The sequence below is a fragment of the Nicotiana tomentosiformis genome, chromosome 3 (assembly GCF_000390325.3).
Source record: "Nicotiana tomentosiformis chromosome 3, ASM39032v3, whole genome shotgun sequence".
Taxonomy (NCBI): Eukaryota; Viridiplantae; Streptophyta; class Magnoliopsida; order Solanales; family Solanaceae; genus Nicotiana; species Nicotiana tomentosiformis.
Genome location: NC_090814.1, coordinates 122,233,911 through 122,252,733, shown reverse-complemented (window position 1 = coordinate 122,252,733; position 18,823 = coordinate 122,233,911). Strand labels below are relative to the sequence as shown.

Below are 18,823 nucleotides of genomic sequence, written 5' to 3'. Positions count from 1 at the left end.
ATCACTTGTAAATCTGGCTATTTTTGGATTTCTCCGAAACCTATATTGTTTCCTTATACATTGTGTTACTTCTGATTCTCACCGTAATATTTCGACTTTCTCTTGTGAGAGGTCTCACTAATTTTTCAAATTCTTTGTCATGATTTTTTGCAAGTACCAAATAGAAATATATAAAAAACTACTATTGTAAATAAATGTACAGTGACAATATCTGCAAGGACCCAAAAGCAAATCGCACAAAGTTTTTTACCCTTTGACTTTTAAATTTCAGTTTTCAATATCATATAAGTTCGTCAAAAAGTAGATCGAGCTGAGCGTGTTGTGAACTAAATCATCAGAAAGGAAAGACCCTGCAGAAAGTGCGAGCCTAGTTGATCCGCATGGACTTAAAAGGAGTATCCATGAAAATATTTATGATCATTTTTATTTAAAAAATGAGTTGATAACAGTATTGCTGAAGCAGAATCAAGTGAAACTTTATTAAAATATTACTAGATGAATAGCATGACTTATATAAATACAAGTATTGATAATGAGAGAAGGAGCATACCAATTTACATTTGATAACTTTAGTGAACTTGGTAAAACTATATCTAAAGAAGGCTGCCCAAGATTAAGGACCCGTTTGGCCATAGATTTTGCCAAAATAAATTTAGATTTTATTTGGTAAACACATATTTGGCCATAGATTTTGCCTACATTTTGGCAAAATCCAAAATCTCAAATCCCAAATCCCAAAACCAGCTCAATAGCTAGTTTTGGGCCAAAATATCACTATTATATTTTTTAAAAAATTATCCCAAACTTTTATATTTTATAAAAGAACCCATAATTTATTATTTTGTAACAATATTGTTTCGTCTTCTCGGTCACCTCATAGTGTATCTATCATGTAGTTCATTGTAAAAATGATAATTTTGTATCAAATTTATTTATGTTCAGGACTATGGTTTGCGATAATATAACGAATGTTATTGATAATTGTACTGTTGGGTATTTGTGATAATTTTTAGAACTTGTGGGTATAAGTCATGTTTCATGTTTTTCCAAAATAAATTTGGGAAATATGTTTTGAAAACTGATGTCCAAACACATTTTCATCTTCAAACCAAACTTCACCCAAATCAGATTTTTCAGAACAAATTTGACAATCTATGGCCAAACGCTAGCTAAGTACATGCCACCTCTATTAATATTTGCAGATGTAAGCCATTTCTTCTCAGAAAAAGCATGTAATTGTATTTCATAAAGAACTCGTCGTATAGAGAACACATACTAACAGGAAAACTCTATCAATATGAGAAGACTATCCATAAGTACGTCAGTCAACATATTCAAAGACACTTTTTTTTCCCTAAATCAAGTTACAATCAGAGGACTCTTAGTTTACTGAAAAACTAGTAAATGTATCCGCGCTTCGCGCAGTCGTAAAGGAAAATAAAATATGATTACATAATTAATGTCCTATAAAAGAAACTCAATCTCTACTATTCAAATAAATTCATGACTTTATCATGAACTATTACATTGATTACAACCCGTGAAATGAAAAGGTTAAAGTATGCATTTGGACGTTATTTGGTTGAAGTGTGAAAAATAAAAGTATTTGATCTCCAAATATTATTTCAAATAGCATTTAATAATAGCTATAGCGAAGCCAAAATAATCTTCATGAATGTCAGCTATTCCCGTTTTGAGAATTTTACTGCATTTAATAATGTACCGTTAATCCAAATTTAGCAGTCAACAACAATTCAATGAGTGAGATTAGAATTTTACTGACATCATTCTTATATGGTATAAATAATTTTTATTTTTCTTGTTTTACTTTCTATTTTGGGTACTAAAAAAGCAATAATAAATCATGAGCAACTAATGTCTACAATGGCCATAATTTAGTTTTAATTAGATTACTCTTATAGTGCTGTAACCACAACTTCTAATATTATTAATGCTAAGGCAAAATTACATACAATGTGATTTGATCTTACACATAAGGCCTCTCAATTTGTTATTTTGACATTCGTTCACTTGCCCCTCCTTTGTACTTATACAATTATACAAAAACAAGAATATCCAAAATTCAGAATCTGCAGTGCAACAATGCGAGGTAATAAAAGTGGTATAATCTTTCCTTGTTAGGACCATCGACCAACCACAATATGATGTCGTATGAACAACTAATGCCAATAAACTGCTCAAATAAATCTACGTTGCCAATCCCACAGAGAAGAAAGATGTTTTGGTCATGTATTCTCGGTATTGTTTATAGAAGAACTCGTTCTCACTGATTAATGCAAATGCATCAGAAGACCTAATAATACCGCCATCTGAGGTATAGAATTCTAACATGGATGAAATGACACTTTTTTCCTGAATTCTAGAGTTGACCCAGTCATCACTCCTTCTCATCCTATTTTTCAAAATGCCTCTGATATGATCATGTCGATGATAGAGGATAATTCCATTTTCAGGGGAGGGGTGATTCCATCTTCTTTCCCTGTGAGTTGCAAAAGCTGTGGAAATAAAAGGTGATTGTAGATCAGTAAGCCAATTAATGGTTATGCACTACATGAAAAAAAAACTGTGAAAGATGTTGGTGCATAAGGTGTGGAAATTAGAAGAATAGGTAAATAAAAATAATAAACTTGTAATCATGCTATTTTAGGAGTATGTTGCGTTTGTTTTTTCTTGAATGGAGTTCTCCACTTGAAAAAAAACTGTAATGCCTATTGCATAACGAAGGTAAGTTAAAAAGTGGCAGTGTAGTTAAACCAATTATTTTCTACAAAGGTTAGAGCCTAAAAACAATGCAGGCAAGAATTAAAAGTTAATCTTCTATTTAAAAACCTAGTTAGAAATAGCACTTCCCTAATTGTCAATACATATAATGATTCATGATCACTTATTTCACATGTACCATTCGATTTTCTTTTCTCTTCACTCAATTATACGTGTCAAAATGCATGAGTCCATGTATGTTTTTCAAAATAACTTTAATGCCGGTACCAATATATAAAACAACAGGGAACAATAACTGAACTACAAATATATCACATGAATAGTAAGGTAAGACCGGGAAAATATAATGAAAGCAAATGTAAATGATCTACATATATCATGAAAGATAAATCCTGATCCCAGAGTCAATTTTATGGTGATCTTTTTTTAGAGAACATCTTTTTTAATTGTGGCAAAAATCTACTTTGATTCTTTTCCAGAAAACAGTTTCGTTTGATTCATAGTAATCAACAAATTACAGCGTATAAAAACTGAATTATAAATGTATCATAATAGCAAGGTACATGTCATGACTCATAAATAGATCGGAAAGACACAAGGAAAGCAAATGTAAATGAATTACATTTGATATATCATGTAAGATAAAATCCAGTTACAATGATCATATAAAAATTAAAGGCCATCCTAAACTGTTCCTGATAATTCCATGAGTCAACCTTATGGTAAAATTGTTTTTGGAGAACAGTTGTGTTCATTTTGGTGAAAGACTACACTGCTTCTTTCCTGGAAATGTTTTAGCTTTAGTTGTAGTAATCTACAAATTACAGGGAAGAAAAATTGAATAACAAATGTATCACAATAGCAAGGTACATGCTTTAAATATTCACCCTTTTAGTTTTAATTCACATCACCAGTATTTCTGAAGGAAATAACAGTCAGTCATACCCAAGTCAGACATACGGTAATGAACCCTAAATGACCATTAAAATATAATCCAAAATTAAACAGCAAAATAAAATAAGTTGTTATAGCATCTTCTTGTAGATACCAAAGTTGAAGGTTTACCGGTGGTGACGAATTTACGGAAGATCCATCAGAATGGCTGTGAGAGTTCCTTGAACATATGAAACTATAATGGTGGCAAAGAGATGTGGCTTCGCATACCCTCCTGAAATAGAAAAGCCTGATTTTTAGCTTGTCGTTTGTGAATCGGCAGCTTTATTCCTCTTTCATTGGTCTTAACGGAGGTAGAAGTAATTAGTATTGTGAAACGGTGCCTTTTTTAAGTAATAATTGATTTTGTCTTAAAATGTGAGTAGTAAATGTAAAAACAAAAGAGATAATAGATAAATACACTTCTTGATTTATGAGAGGTGCCAACTCATCTTCTCAAGTCCCTCTATTATATATATATATATATATATATATATAGATTGACGACTGCAGTCTTTTACGATAGATAAGAATCTGTGACAAAAAAAGAAGACACAATCACAAGTTGTATTTCTTTTACTAAGTTTTTTGCTTTTCCTACAAGAAATGCAACAACAATGTACATACCAAAGAGTACGTTTCTGAACTCGCTATTGGGAATTGAAAAAAATAAACAGCAAATATTATCATCACAAAAGAGAATGATTTCAACATGCACGAGTTTCTCTTCAAATGCTAACTTTTTTCACGTCTCCTATCTACTAGAAGTTGCGCGACCAATCATCTGCAGGTAGAAGTGATTTCAGAGATCATGCAACCAATCATAAGGAACATCAATATTAACGCCTTCCAATATTCCATTCATCGCTTCCCAGAATTCGCTGTTATTTGTCTGATGATCAGCTCCGTGGCCTTGCTCAATCTCAGCAGTCAAAAGTTGATCATATGCTTCTTGTTCCAAGGTAGTCAAATTTGTAGTTGCATCCTCTGTAAGCATGGCCATCATATTATTTTGGTTCCCCCATATGGTAACTTGATTTCCTTCATCACTATTAATCAACAATTGGCTATTCTGGTAATTCAGTCCACTCAAATAATCATCTGGCGCATATTCTGCATGCAACATTGTATTTTCAATGAACTCATTGTGAGTCTCGTTCCCTTGACAAACTGTCACCGGTTGCAATGTGCAGTAGTCATCATCAGGTCCATGCAACATAGCTTTGATTATTTGAGCGAGCTCTTGTTCATCCATAGAAACTGCATCATCCCTCACTATTTTCTCTCTTATATTCTTCTTGATTCGGCACACAACAATATCCTCCTTAGGAATATTATTTTCTCTAAAGAAATCATCCCCGACGAAATACTCTAGCCAAATTTTGTTATGCTCTCGTTGTTTACTTCTACAATGAAACTTGAAATTTCTTCTAAACCCCACCACAGTTCCCTTACCATTCGTGATAGGAACAATACCTGTTTGGCCTTTCCATGTCCCGTTGGCGCAAGTTCGACGAACCCTTGTATGCTCGCTCTTCTGCTTCTTCAACCGAGTAAAAAAATAGCGAACTTTCTCTTCAGAATTAGAATCAGCTCCAAATATCTCCCATGGTGGCCGATCTCCATAAATATCCGCATGTTGGAAAGGGTATTCACTCGACAAAGTCTCGCCCTTTAGGAATCTTTTCAGAAAGTTGATCAACTCTGCATCAGTTGGGTGAAACCGAACACCCATAATACGCCGGCGTGCAGCTGGTAGCGTCGACATGGCTTTTTCTTGTGTCTGGAGAATCAACCCAAGAATGAGACAAGTAACTACCGCAAAACCCAAAGAGAAGAACTACTGTTTCTCTCGAAGTTCGAAGACAAGAACAATGAAAGTAAACCCTAAACGAATGGCTTGGAAGCTAACTAACGTGAATGCTTAGTGGACTATTTATAGATATCTGATCAGGTTAATTCCAACAGAGAAAATTTAGTAAATAAATTTACTACAGAGGGAAAAAAGTGTTGATATGTGGGGGAAGGTTACGCGAGCTTGGGACTCAAGTTACTTTCGTTCCCTGAATTTTATATTTCCTAAATTGTTTACTCTTGATCTAACTTTACGGACAATTCATAAAAAGAAAAACAAGAACTAACTTAATACTCGATGTTTTAAGATAAGAATATGATAAATAGTCTCCTTACCTTTTCGTTTTATTTATTTTAGTAGCTAATTTCATTCGTTGAATAGAAAATTTAAAACTAACTGTTCTTGGGATCCAAGGTTAAGCTTGAGGCTCAAGTTGCTTTCTTTCCTTAAAACCACTCCTAAGTTTTTTCACATTTTAATTGACTAATTAACATGTGATTTTAACAGAAGAAACTGAAAAGATAATAGTTTCCTTTATTTTTTTCTTCATTTATAATTTATTTAATTTTTCTAGCTCCATTCATTCAATAGGAAATTTCTAGTTAACAGTATTTTACCTGAAGAAAATGCGAAGGTAATTTATACTTCCCTCTTTTTCATTTACAAAGTTTTTACATTAACTAAATTCAATTAATGCGTGGAACAGGAAATTTCTAAATTAACAGCTTTTTCTTGAAAGTAACTTAACTCTAACCAATAAAAAATCATTGAATTGCGATGATTAAAAAAGTTTAGGAAGAGGCTAATAAACATTCTTCATAATTAAAGAACTCGAACCAATTAATAATAGATCATTGAATTAGGAATAATTTAAAACATCTGTGAAGAGACTAAACCTTCTCCATAAAGAACTCCACCCAATAAAAGAAATAACTGAATTAAAAATATTTTAATTAAAAAGTGTGTGACAAGTCTAAATCTTCTTCATAAAGAACTCTAACCTAAAAGAAATATTTTTTAAAAAAACTATAAGAAATAGGTGAAATATTTAAAAACGAAATTGTGAAGACTAAATTAAACCTTCTCCATATAAAGCATAAGAATTGTCTTCGGATAAAATCAAAATCACAAATCTGGAATATACAACCTATTCTTGATTTTAGGAATACTAGTCTTTAGGTACGTGCGTTGCGCGTGTATTCTGTCTTAATGAGTACAATTTTTTAAGGAAGTATATAAATTTTATGTTTGGCTTAGTACTATAAAAGAAAAGTTTAAGAAAAAAGTATACTTTTTAAGATAATAATTATTGATCCTATTTATCTAATTATTCAATAAAGAAAGAAACTCAGCCCTACTGCAATGCAGTATTTTCCTATACATATGCGGTATTTCCCTATTTATAATTTGTAGATGAGTATTTATATTTTTGGACTCCTATATTACATATATAGCTACAACATTTATATATGTTTCCTTATTTAATTATACAAGTACTGAGTATTATTTAATGATTATTCCTTCATTTCAATGAAAATGGTTGTAGATATGTAAGGTAAAAGTTGAGATATTTTCGTTGTTGTTAGATTTATGTGTTGACTCGACATTTGCATTCAATTTTATGTATTTATTTGAATTGAAGTGATAAATCTTTTTTAAATATTAGAATTTCGTACATAGTTCAAATAAGGAAGAGTTTAATAAATAAAACTTAATTTATTTCAAAGTCTTAAAAATTATGAGAATAATTTAATGACTATTTTATTTAGTGTAAAATCTAATTTTAAAGGGTAAAAATGGCGAATGATATTTCGCTAAGCGTATTCGTACTTTAATATAGATAGATAGATATATTTCAAAGACTTAAAAATTATGAGAATAATTTAATGACTATTTTGTTTAGTGTGAAATCTAATTTTAAAGGGTAAAAATGGCGAATGATATTTCACTAAGGGTATTCGTACTTTAATATAGATAGATAGATATATAGATATAGATGTGGTCTCAACTTTCTTTTTTTACAGAAATTAAACATTCTTTTCTTTATCATTCGTTGTTGTGAAAATTAAGAAGAGACAAATATGAGTAGGACATTACATTTTCATAGCACTCATAGTAGTTAAAGTCTCGTAAGCATTTTACTAATTAAATACTATAAATACTTCATGGTTCTTCTGTAAATATTAAAGAAAATATTCAAAAGACAGTTCTAAGTTCTAAATTTTTAGTCTAGGTAAACATAACTTCATTTGTAGTAGTTTTTCATCGATAATAGAATTAAAACTATGATAGGTAGTGTATCTCTTGTTAACGAAAGGATAGGGGAGAAAAACGTTTTATGTTCGTTTTTTTCTTTCGTTTTAATAATTTATATAAGGTAAAAGTATAATAAATTTTGAAGTCCTTAGGATTTTATATCTAGTTCAAATAAGTAAGGATTTAATACACATAATATAATTGATTTTCAAGTCCTAGATATTAGGAAAACGAATTAAATGACTATTTTGTCCGGTATAAAATAAAATTTTAAAGGGTAAAAAAGACGGATGTAATTTCGCTAAGGGTCTTCGTACTTTTTTTTAAAATTTATTTATTTAAATATGTCGTAAGTTGGCATTCCCTTTCATTAAACTAGCAAAATATACAAAAGAGGGGCACCATACGTCCTTACCTCACCAAAAGTTGAACTGGAGTTGCTAACTATCTCCAGCTATCAGATTCTACCTTAGAAACTAAAGCATCAAGGGAAAACTAGATGTACAAGCTCCTTCTTTCCAGCTAGATCCCTATACAAAAAATACAAATAAGCTCCAATTCCCAGTGCCAGATACACTTATGAATTTACAAAAATATACTCTTCTTTTGCTTATGCCTAAAAGAAACCATTTGGATGAAACTAACCTATAAGGCCCTTTTGCTGAGACTGGTAAATCTTGAGATGAAGTGATCCTCAATGCATCGTTGTCAATTCCCCGCTTGGCAAGTGCATTCGCGACATAATTAGCTTCTCTATAACAATGTTGTACTTCACAATTTATCCGAATAATAAGATTTTGGATATTCTTGATCGTGTCCATCATCTATCAAGGTACCGTGGATTTGCCCTTAATCATGTCTATGACCAACAACGAGTCGCATGGCAGAATAATATTACACATGTTATAATGACTACACAATTTGATGCCAGCAAGAGCAACCTTGGCTTCAGCCATGTTACTGCTAGCCCTTCCAACTGCCTGAGCTAAAGCAAAGATACATCTTCATGTGTGATCCCTACAAATACCACCAATGCCCGCAAATCCTTCACCATTCTTACTACCATCTGTATTAATCATGATCCAAGAGTCAGGAGGTTTTCCCATATAATAGGAATGCAAACAATCCTAGGAACAAGATTAACTATCTGATGACAAATACTTTCTGAGTTGGTATCCCATTCTCTACCACTCTGTCTTAGCAAGAATCCATTTGAGATGAGTTAGAATTTGGTAAATAATTCCTTTCACATAGACCCTTTTACCTTCAAATTTCACGGCACATCTTGCCTTCCAGATCTCCCAAAATATAACCACAGGAGTAACTTGCAAGATAGTTTGATGAACTCTATTCTTAGGTTTAAGAGCCCACCATCTCTGTATCATTGTAACAATAGGAATATCATTAATATTCCATCTGATCCCCAAAGGACCTCTGATGTTCGGCATGATATGCATATATTTAACCATTATTGCCTCACATTATAGTACTTTTAATCATATTTTGAGTATTAATTATATTAGTTTATGCTTAATATTATATTTTAACTATATAGGAATGAAACGGTGTGAAGATGAAGAAATTTGGAGCAAAACTGAATAAAACGTGGAAGGAAAAGAAAGGAAAATAAATGAATATAAAAAGGAAAGAAAAGGGGGGAACACCCTTTGGTGTTTGTCCCCAAGTGAAAGACAAGAAAAAGAGAAATAAGCAAGGCTTCTAACGTACAAAGAATTTGAAATTGAAAAACGTTCAATGCCTCCAGCGCCACGGCCAGTGCTAGGCGCTGGTCTGGAAGTTGCGATTGCGGGATTTTCCTATTATGCTCGGGATAAGGTTATTTCGGCCCTACATGATTTTAGCTCGTATAAATGGGGTTCTAAACCTAATTTGGAGGGGATATAACATACTTTGAAGGAGAATTCACGTGGAGGAACACACACCACGATTGGAGGAGGCTTCTAACTAGTTTTTCTTCTCTTCTCTTCCTTTAATCTCATAGTTTATTAGTTCTAGAGTTTTGGGTGCTACATGAACGTTGTAGTTTGAACCTTGAATTGTTCTTATTATTTTATCATATTGGTTTATTTATTCAATCTTGAACTTAATTATTTGATTGCTTGATCACCAATTAAATACTATCTACGAATCTAGAATTGAACTCGGGAGAGGGAATTTTAGATTGCATATAAGATTGAGTTGAGCGAAATCTTGAACTCGAGCATCGGGAACGGATTTGCGGTTAGGATAGGAATATACCAAATCGCCTTTCTTGGTTACCATACAGGAATTATTAATACGTTCTTGTTAATTCTAATTCCATAGGAATATAGGCGTTAGGTTAGCTTGAATAGACGAGTAGTACTTCGGGAGAAGTCTACGAGTAATATTAACCCTGTCAATCAATAAATTAGATAAATTAATTAGACAATTTAAGTGGAAAACTCAATGTGATTGTTAGCCAACCCATAACTCTAGAATATCGTCTCTCATTGAATTCGTGTCTAAAATTTCGCCAACTTGTTTCTTTAATTTCTTAGTTTGCTACTCTAGATTAGATGTAGTTAAATATTCATACTTTAGGAATCGCTTGAATAGATTAATTGTTTGGGTTTAATTTAGTTGATAGTTAATCACAAGTCCATGTGGGTACGATATCTGGACTTACAATCCTATATTAATTGTCGACCAAGTATACTTGCTTGTGCGTTTGGGAGCAACAACCTCCAAAATATTTCCATAGGTGAGATGCCACCTTGCCACCAATAAAAGTACGATGATGTGTTTCATTTTGAGAATCAAGACAACAAAAGCTTTTGGATACAAAAGTATGACCAACTCTCATAATAGTGTCATCAAAAGGCAATTTATCTTTTAAGATTCTATGAACCAAAAAAGACATTTTAAAAGGCAAATATTTATTCCAAATGCTTTTGAAAAAATAGCTATATCCTTTCTCTACCTAATACAATTCCAAGCCGATGAAGTAGTAAAGCTACCACAACTATTTGGCATCCACACAGGGAGATCAACAGAGTTATAGTTACCAATGGAAATTGACAATATCTGTTCGAACAATAATTCAGGAAGATGTAAATTAGATATATTCCACTTATTATTAACGATAACATCGCTAACAGCTTGATTGCATGGAGGTTCCTGCAAATGGATAATCTGAGCAATAACACCCAATTCTGACCAATTGTCCCACCATAAACTACTATTGCCTGAGTTGATCCTCCATAGTAGTAGCTCTTCCATCTTCTCTATGATCTTTATAAAATTATTCCAAGCGAGAGAATGATTTGGTTTAACATTGTAGTAAACAGGGTGAGAGTTGCTGCAATATTTAGCTTGAAAGAAGTTAGACCACAACGTCTTGCAAGTTCTAAATCGCCACCACCTTTTCATAGTTAAACTATTACTAACATCAACCAACCTCCTGAAACCCAAGCCTCCTTCCTCTACTGGATAGCACAAATTATCCCAAGAACTCGAGTGATATTTTTGTTTTCCCATCTATAGACCCCGAGAAAAATTTGGCTATATAACTTTCGAATTGCTTAAAAATAGTTTTACGCGGTTCTATGGCAGAAAGCAAGTAGATAGGTTGAGACATTTTTTCATGCTTGATAAGAGTTGCTCTACCACTAATATATAGCAACTTACCCTACCAACCTGTTATCTTCCTCAAAAAATTTGCAATCGTATCAATGAAGTGAGATATCCTCCGTCTTCCCACATACAAAGGGCATCCTAAATAGGTGATGGAAAAACTGGCATGATTGAATATATTATAATTTGTCTTCGCCTTTTAATATAGTATAGATATCATTCTCTTTCTTCTTATTATGGCCTCCTCTTCTTATTGGAAGATCATGGAGGCCCTTCCTTCTAGGCCCATGGGTTAATTTGTGTGGGTGTCCAATTGGAAAATCAAGAAGGCACTTTCATTTCAAGCCCAACATTACATGTAGGGGTGTCAAATGGGCGGGTTGGGTTGATTTTGGGTTGGTCAAAATGGGGTGAGTATTTTACGCGTCCAAAAATTATTTGAGCTAAGATGAGCTGGGTCAAGATTGAATAAAAATCAACCCAATTTTAAATGGGTCGAGAAGAATTGAGTCAAGATGGATTGAGTTCAATAAATGGGCGAATTCAATAACCAACCCAACTTTGAACGGGTCAATAACCAACCCAACCTTAGACGGGTCATTCGGGCTTGAGCATAATATACTGGACATGTATAGTTGGTCTTTTAGTTGAAAGAAAACGTGGTGGTGGCCGGATGTTATTAGATTTTCTTGGTGCAGTAGTACTTGCTAGCTATTTCTAGGTTCTGCATAAGCGTTTAAGCTCGTAGAATTTCCAATTTTTTTCTCCTCCCCACTTGATATGTGGTGAATTTAGGAACTTTGCTGATTAGAACTTGAAATGAGAATTACAAATTACTAGATATTGTAAAATATATTTTGTGACTAGAGTTGTCAGTTGTGCCTTTGGGGACGTCCAACAAAATTGGGACTAGAGTTGTCAGTTTGTTTTTGGTGTTGCATAAACTTAAATCGAAGAAAACCATATAGCTGTTGAGATTTCTGATAACGTGGAGCAGTTACCTTGACTGTGAATGCTCTTAGGATGTAGTGTTTCCTTTATTTTCCATAGCCATTTATTTGTTACGATCTGGTGTTTCTTATTTATTTTTTCCATCGCTGCTGCAACTTTGCTTTCCTAAGCGGAAGGTATATCAAAAACTGTCTCTCTACCTTCACAAAGCAGGGGTAAGATCTACGTATATACTACCTCCCCAGACTTTCACCCGTGGGATAATATTGGGTGGTTTGTTGTTGTTGATCTTCCCAAAGCAGAAAAAGGTATGTCCAATTTATAAGGGATTTATGAATGCAGAGTTATCAGATTTATTTGGTACATATCTTAGCAGAGTTAGGTGGTTTTTTCTAATTTCTTTTGGTGGACAAAGTTATTCGGTATTTGCTGCAACACAAAAAGTTCCAGCATAATATACTGGAGATTGGAGCACCTGTGTATGAACTTTCATCATATTATATTGGAACTCTAGCACACGGAAAGTTTCAGCATAATATACTGGAGATTGGAGCACCAGTGTATGAACTTCCAGCATATTATGTTAGAACTCGAGCACATTATGAAATTTCAGCATGTTATACTGGATGCTCACATGTAAAAAATTCGAACTCCAGCATATTATGCTGGAATATTTTTCGGATTTTGAACAGTGTTTGTCACGACCTAATTTCTCTTATAGGTTGTGATGGTGCCCAACGTCGCCGCTAGGTAAGCCAACGGTGAATTAGCCGTGTATTTATTCTTTTTAATAATTTCAAAATAGTTGATATTTATTTATTAAATAAGTGAGAAGTGGAAAATTTAATAAAGTAAAGCGACAACTAATGAAAGAGCGAATGTAGTGAAATAAATGCTCAAAAGACACAAAGTATCCTAGCATGTTTCCAAGGCCTGGTGTCACAAGTGTATGAGAAACTAGTAGAATATACAAAACACTAAGCAACTGTTTGAAATAGAGTAGATAGAAAGTAAATACAAAGAGATAATGTGGGTGATACAGAACGGCCTCAGAGAGCAGCTCACCACTAAGCCTCGGGGTAACGTGGGTGCGCGCCTGGGTGACTGCCAGATGCACCTGCCTCAGATCCTGCACGTTTAGTGCAGAAGTGTAGCGTGAGAACATAAACAACATGTACCCAGTAAATATCCAGTCTAACCTCGAAGAAGTAGTGACGAGGGATTGACATTGACACTTAGTATGGGCCAATAATAAAATATAGAAATTGTAAATAGGCATGGAATATGTGAATAATAAAAATAACACAATGGCAAGCAATGAATAAATGATCATTTAACTGATAGTAAATTTCAAAATCTCTATCTAACACATACTAGTTCCAAATTAATTTCGGACATTAAATAAATTATAACCTCTCAAGCCATAACATAATATCAAGTGTAATCGGGCTCCGAGTATTATCATATACGATTTAGGCCAAGGTCGTACGGCCCGATCCAAAATACTGTATGCACTGCCAAGAGTCGAACGGCACGAACCAGAGATACATCTATTATACTGCTGATGACGTCCAAATCCACTACTAAAAAGTAAATGGACACGGTCGCATGCAATATAATTTACCTAACTATGAGTCGGGGTCAAATCCCACAGAGAACAATATGTAGGCGATTAGGAATGTAGGAAAATTATCACTTATTATGCAATGCCAAACACTTAGAATGGTGGTTGAGAAAATATTATAGCTAAATGCGAAAATGTAAACTAACCTAGAAAGCCAGTAAAATGATCAATGGCTACAGGCATGGATGCATCGGGAATTACACTCAAGTAACGATCCAATATATTTTATAATTTTATAAATATGAGCGAGTTTATTATTTATTAGCCTCAGATAATAATTCTATATTAGCTTCTCTCAAAAACTAACAAGACTTCCTAATTGAGTTATCCCTAAAACAATTAAGATATTAAGCACACCCGAATATGGCTACAAGTAGTTCATTCCTATCCCTAGGTAGAATCTATAAAGTGAGGGTTAACGTCTCAAGTTCTTGTTAATTAATCTTTCCCAACCCCGAATTATTTTTTCTAAAATCAATCCGAAGTGAATGGGCGAGTCCTAGGGTTAGCTAATCCCTTTGGAAACATTTAAGAACAAGAATAATTAAAGAAACAACAGCTCGCTTCATAATAAATAAAAATCGTTTAATACATAAGCACAACAAGGTATTTAATCCACACTTTAAATATGAATATTTCCATAAACAAGATTTAAGTATTGAAAATAAATACTACACACTGAGATATATAATACAAAGCAAGGAAATGGAGAAATGAGCATAAAGGAGTAAGAAATTCTCAACCAAAAGCTTCAATTCTTCAAGGCCCAAGTGTGTGTGCAAGAACCCTAACTCCCAAAACTTGTTCTCTATAGTATATGGACTTAAAATAAGCCAAAGATGTTTCAAGATATGATTAGATCATGTATTTGTGGGTTTGGAGTTGAGAAAATGTGAAATGTCAATACTGCCCAGGTCAGAAACCCGTTGACCGCACCTGCGGAAAGATCCTCGCAGGTGCAGCTCCGCAAATGCGGGCCTTCAATCGCAGATGCGTGAACTCAGGGGATTTTGCTTACTCCGCAGATGCGGACATCGTGGCGCAAGTGCGACTCCGCAGATGCGGATAAACCATCGCAGGTGCGAGCCCATATAGAATTCCATTTCTCCGCAGATGCGGACAAAATTATCGCACCAGCGACTCCGCAGATGCGGTCCTAGTGAAGCTTAACTCCGCAGATGCGTCCTTCCAGCTCGCAGATGCGAGGTCGCATATGCGGACAGTGTTCCGAAGATGTGGAATCACTGAAGGATTTTGCACTTTTGTACTCGATTTTGCTCAATTCCGCTTCACTTGAATTCAAGTCTCTTCGTGGCATCATTTACTTGAAAATATAGCAATACACACCATAAACAACCTCACATTATAATTAAAGGACGCAAAATCTAAAGAAAAGAGATTGGAATGAGTGGTAAAATCACCCCTCATCAACACCCCCAACTTAAAGCTTTTGCTTGTCCTAAAGCAAATCAAAACCAACAATTCAGTGAGGTTCTACCATTTAAAGCATAAATGGCAATGCTATCCTAAACAAATTATATTCTCTAATTAATCACCATACTTATGGATTTTGTTGGTACTAATAATTAGGCTCAAGCATGTGAATCTCAACCAAACAACTCCCTCATTCAAAATCAACTTTAAGAAATGCAAAGGAGTTCCAAAATAATCAAGTGACAACAAAAAATCTCAAGAAGTGACTCAAAAGCACTAGTCTACTACATATGCTCAATTTACTCATTTCGGGATACATCAATATCACCAATCCATCCTAATTCATATGCCCTCACAAGAAAGAAAGTCCCAAAATCACCATATTTACAATAACAACACAAGGGACAAATGCACAAAGACACTCACTCTCAACACTTTCAAGCGTTACAAAATATCATGCCATAAACTTGCCCTTATTTTAATTCGCCGCATATTCAAGAACATTCGTTTGGAGATCCCACAAGGACTTTTTTAGCTTGTAATGTAGGTTTAGGGAAGGGTAGGATAAGCATTTGGGATACAAGTGACTACACCCTCCTTGAACACTACTCACATTTGTCTTTCTTTTTGCACTTTGCTTCTTTTTAAAACACATCGCCCTTATTGGCATCTAGTTAACAACATAGAACCACCTTAAAGTACCTCTCTAATCTTCTCAAGACTCCATATTTATATATACACATATTATTCTCTCCCTTTTTTTTTCTTTTTTTTTTACTATTTTCTTTTGGAGCTTGAGTAACTTTATATGAACAACTTTGAGGTATATGTTTCTACCCTCAATGTACAACCCGCGATAAAATGGGTAACAAGGGAAAGAAGACGCTTTTAAGTTTTGATATCCATGAGATTAGTCATACTTGCTTTAGAGAGAACTATGTGAAGCAGTTAGGGCCACGAAGAAGGAAAATAGGAGCTGGAATTGTACCTATTCAACCTTTTTCCATATAGCTTTGTAAGCTATTTAGGCAACTAAATCCATTCTTTTGCTACCACAATAATGGAAATATTATCCTTTCTATTACCTCTAAACCAAGAATTGGAACTCTCCAATTTCCATAGAGAAGGAATTAAATTACTTATTGTTTGTGCTAACACCACACATAAGTTCGATAACACAATCTGCTTGCTAGTTTTGATTAAGATTTTGAATTGCACATGTACAGCCGTGATGGAACATATTACTCCACTTATATTGGGAGGAAAACGGAACAATGAGAAGGAAAAAGATGAAGTATTCTACTGCTGTATAATTCATGCAATAGAATTGATGCATATGTTAACTGTCTCTTTCTCTGCTTTAACCTTTATTTATGAGGAGAAAATAATTTCTTTTGGGAAAAACCTAAACATCCACTTCCTTCCAAATATAGTTAGTATTGACGACTGCAGTCTTTTACAATAGATAAGAATCTATGACAAAAAAAGAAGACACAATCACAAGTTGTATTTCTTTTACTAAGTTTTTTGCTTTTCCTACAAGAAATGCACCAACAATGTACATACCAAAGAGTACGTTTCTGAACTCGCTATTGGGAATTGAAAAAAATAAACAGAAAATATTATCATCACAAAAGAGAATGATTTCAACATGCACGAGTTTCTCTTCAAATGCTAACTTTTTTCACGTCTCCTATCTACTAGAAGTTGCGCGACCAATCATCTGCAGGTAGAAGTGATTTCAGAGATCATGCAACCAATCATAAGGAACATCAATATTAACGCCTTCCAATATTCCATTCATCGCTTCCCAGAATTCGCTGTTATTTGTCTGATGATCAGCTCCGTGGCCTTGCTCAATCTCAGCAGTCAAAAGTTGATCATATGCTTCTTGTTCCAAGGTAGTCAAATTTGTAGTTGCATCCTCTGTAAGCATGGCCATCATATTATTTTGGTTCCCCCATATGGTAACTTGATTTCCTTCATCACTATTAATCAACAATTGGCTATTCTGGTAATTCAGTCCACTCAAATAATCATCTGGCGCATATTCTGCATGCAACATTGTATTTTCAATGAACTCATTGTGAGTCTCGTTCCCTTGACAAACTGTCGCCGGTTGCAATGTGCAGTAGTCATCATCAGGTCCATGCAACATAGCTTTGATTATTTGAGCGAGCTCTTGTTCATCCATAGAAACTGCATCATCCCTCACTATTTTCTCTCTTATATTCTTCTTGATTCGGCACACAACAATATTCTCCTTAGGAATATTATTTTCTCTAAAGAAATCATCCCCGACGAAATACTCTAGCCAAATTTTGTTATGCTCTCGTTGTTTACTTCTACAATGAAACTTGAAATTTCTTCTAAACCCCACCACAGTTCCCTTACCATTCGTGATAGGAACAATACCTGTTTGGCATTTCCATGTCCCGTTGGCGCAAGTTCGATGAACCCTTGTATGCTCGCTCTTCTGCTTCTTCAACCGAGTAAAAAAATAGCGAACTTTCTCTTCAGAATTAGAATCAGCTCCAAATATCTCCCATGGTGGCCGATCTCCATAAATATCCGCATGTTGGAAAGGGTATTCACTCGACAAAGTCTCGCCCTTTAGAAATCTTTTCAGAAAGTTGATCAACTCTGCATCAGTTGGGTGAAACCGAACACCCATAATACGCCGGCGTGCAGCTGGTAGCATCGACATGGCTTTTTCTTGTGTATGGAGAATCAACCCAAGAGTGAGACAAGTAACTACCGCAAAACCCAAAGAGAAGAACTATTGTTTCTCTCGAAGTTCGAAGACAAGAACAATGAAAGTAAACCCTAAACGAATGGCTTGGAAGCTAACTAACGTGAATGCTTAGTGGGCTATTTATATCTGATCAGGTTAATTCCAACAGAGAAAATTTAGGAAATAAATTTACTACAGAGGGAAAAAAGTGTTGATATGTGGGGGAAGGTTACGCGAGCTTGGGACTCAAGCTACTTTCTTTCCCTGAATTTTATATTTCCTAAATTATTTACTCTTGATCTAACTTTACGGGCAATTTATAAAAAGAAAAACAAGAACTAACTTAATACTCGATGTTTTAAGATAAGAATATGATAAATAGTCTCCTTACCTTTTCGTTTTATTTATTTTAGTAGCTAATTTCATTCGTTGAATAGAAAATTTAAAATTAACTGTTCTTGGGATCGAAGGTTATCGATCCTTGAGGCTCAAGTTGCTTTCTTTCCTTAAAACCACTCCTATGTTTTTTCACATTTTAATTGACTAATTAACATGTGATTTTAACAGAAGAAACTGAAAAGATAATAGTTTCCTTTATTTTTTTCTTCATTTATAATTTATTTAATTTTTCTAGCTCCATTCATTCAATAGGAAATTTCTAGTTAACAGTATTTTACCT

The 18,823-nt window shown here is 34.1% G+C and overlaps 3 protein-coding genes across 3 annotated transcripts; all 3 read right to left on the bottom strand.

The window, feature by feature from the left end:
- Positions 1–4,477: 4,477 nt before the first annotated feature.
- Positions 4,478–5,443, bottom strand: LOC138908432 (protein ATAF2-like). Its single transcript, XM_070199099.1, has one exon. It carries the CDS (start codon positions 5,441–5,443, stop codon positions 4,478–4,480), a length of 966 nt encoding a protein of 321 aa, XP_070055200.1.
- Positions 5,444–10,744: 5,301 nt separating this feature from the next.
- LOC138908431 (uncharacterized) lies at positions 10,745–11,305 on the bottom strand. Its single transcript, XM_070199098.1, has one exon. The coding sequence runs from the start codon at positions 11,303–11,305 to the stop codon at positions 10,745–10,747; it is 561 nt and encodes a 186-aa protein (XP_070055199.1).
- A 5,846-nt stretch (positions 11,306–17,151) lies between these two features.
- LOC138908430 (protein ATAF2-like) lies at positions 17,152–18,117 on the bottom strand. Its single transcript, XM_070199097.1, has one exon. It carries the CDS (start codon positions 18,115–18,117, stop codon positions 17,152–17,154), a length of 966 nt encoding a protein of 321 aa, XP_070055198.1.
- Between the last annotated feature and the right edge of the window lie 706 nt (positions 18,118–18,823).

Coding starts and splice junctions, on each gene's coding strand:
- LOC138908432 (XM_070199099.1), bottom strand. CDS start 5,443: ATGTCGACGCTACCAGCTGCACGCCGGCGTATTATGGGTGTTCGGTTT.
- LOC138908431 (XM_070199098.1), bottom strand. CDS start 11,305: ATGGGAAAACAAAAATATCACTCGAGTTCTTGGGATAATTTGTGCTAT.
- LOC138908430 (XM_070199097.1), bottom strand. CDS start 18,117: ATGTCGATGCTACCAGCTGCACGCCGGCGTATTATGGGTGTTCGGTTT.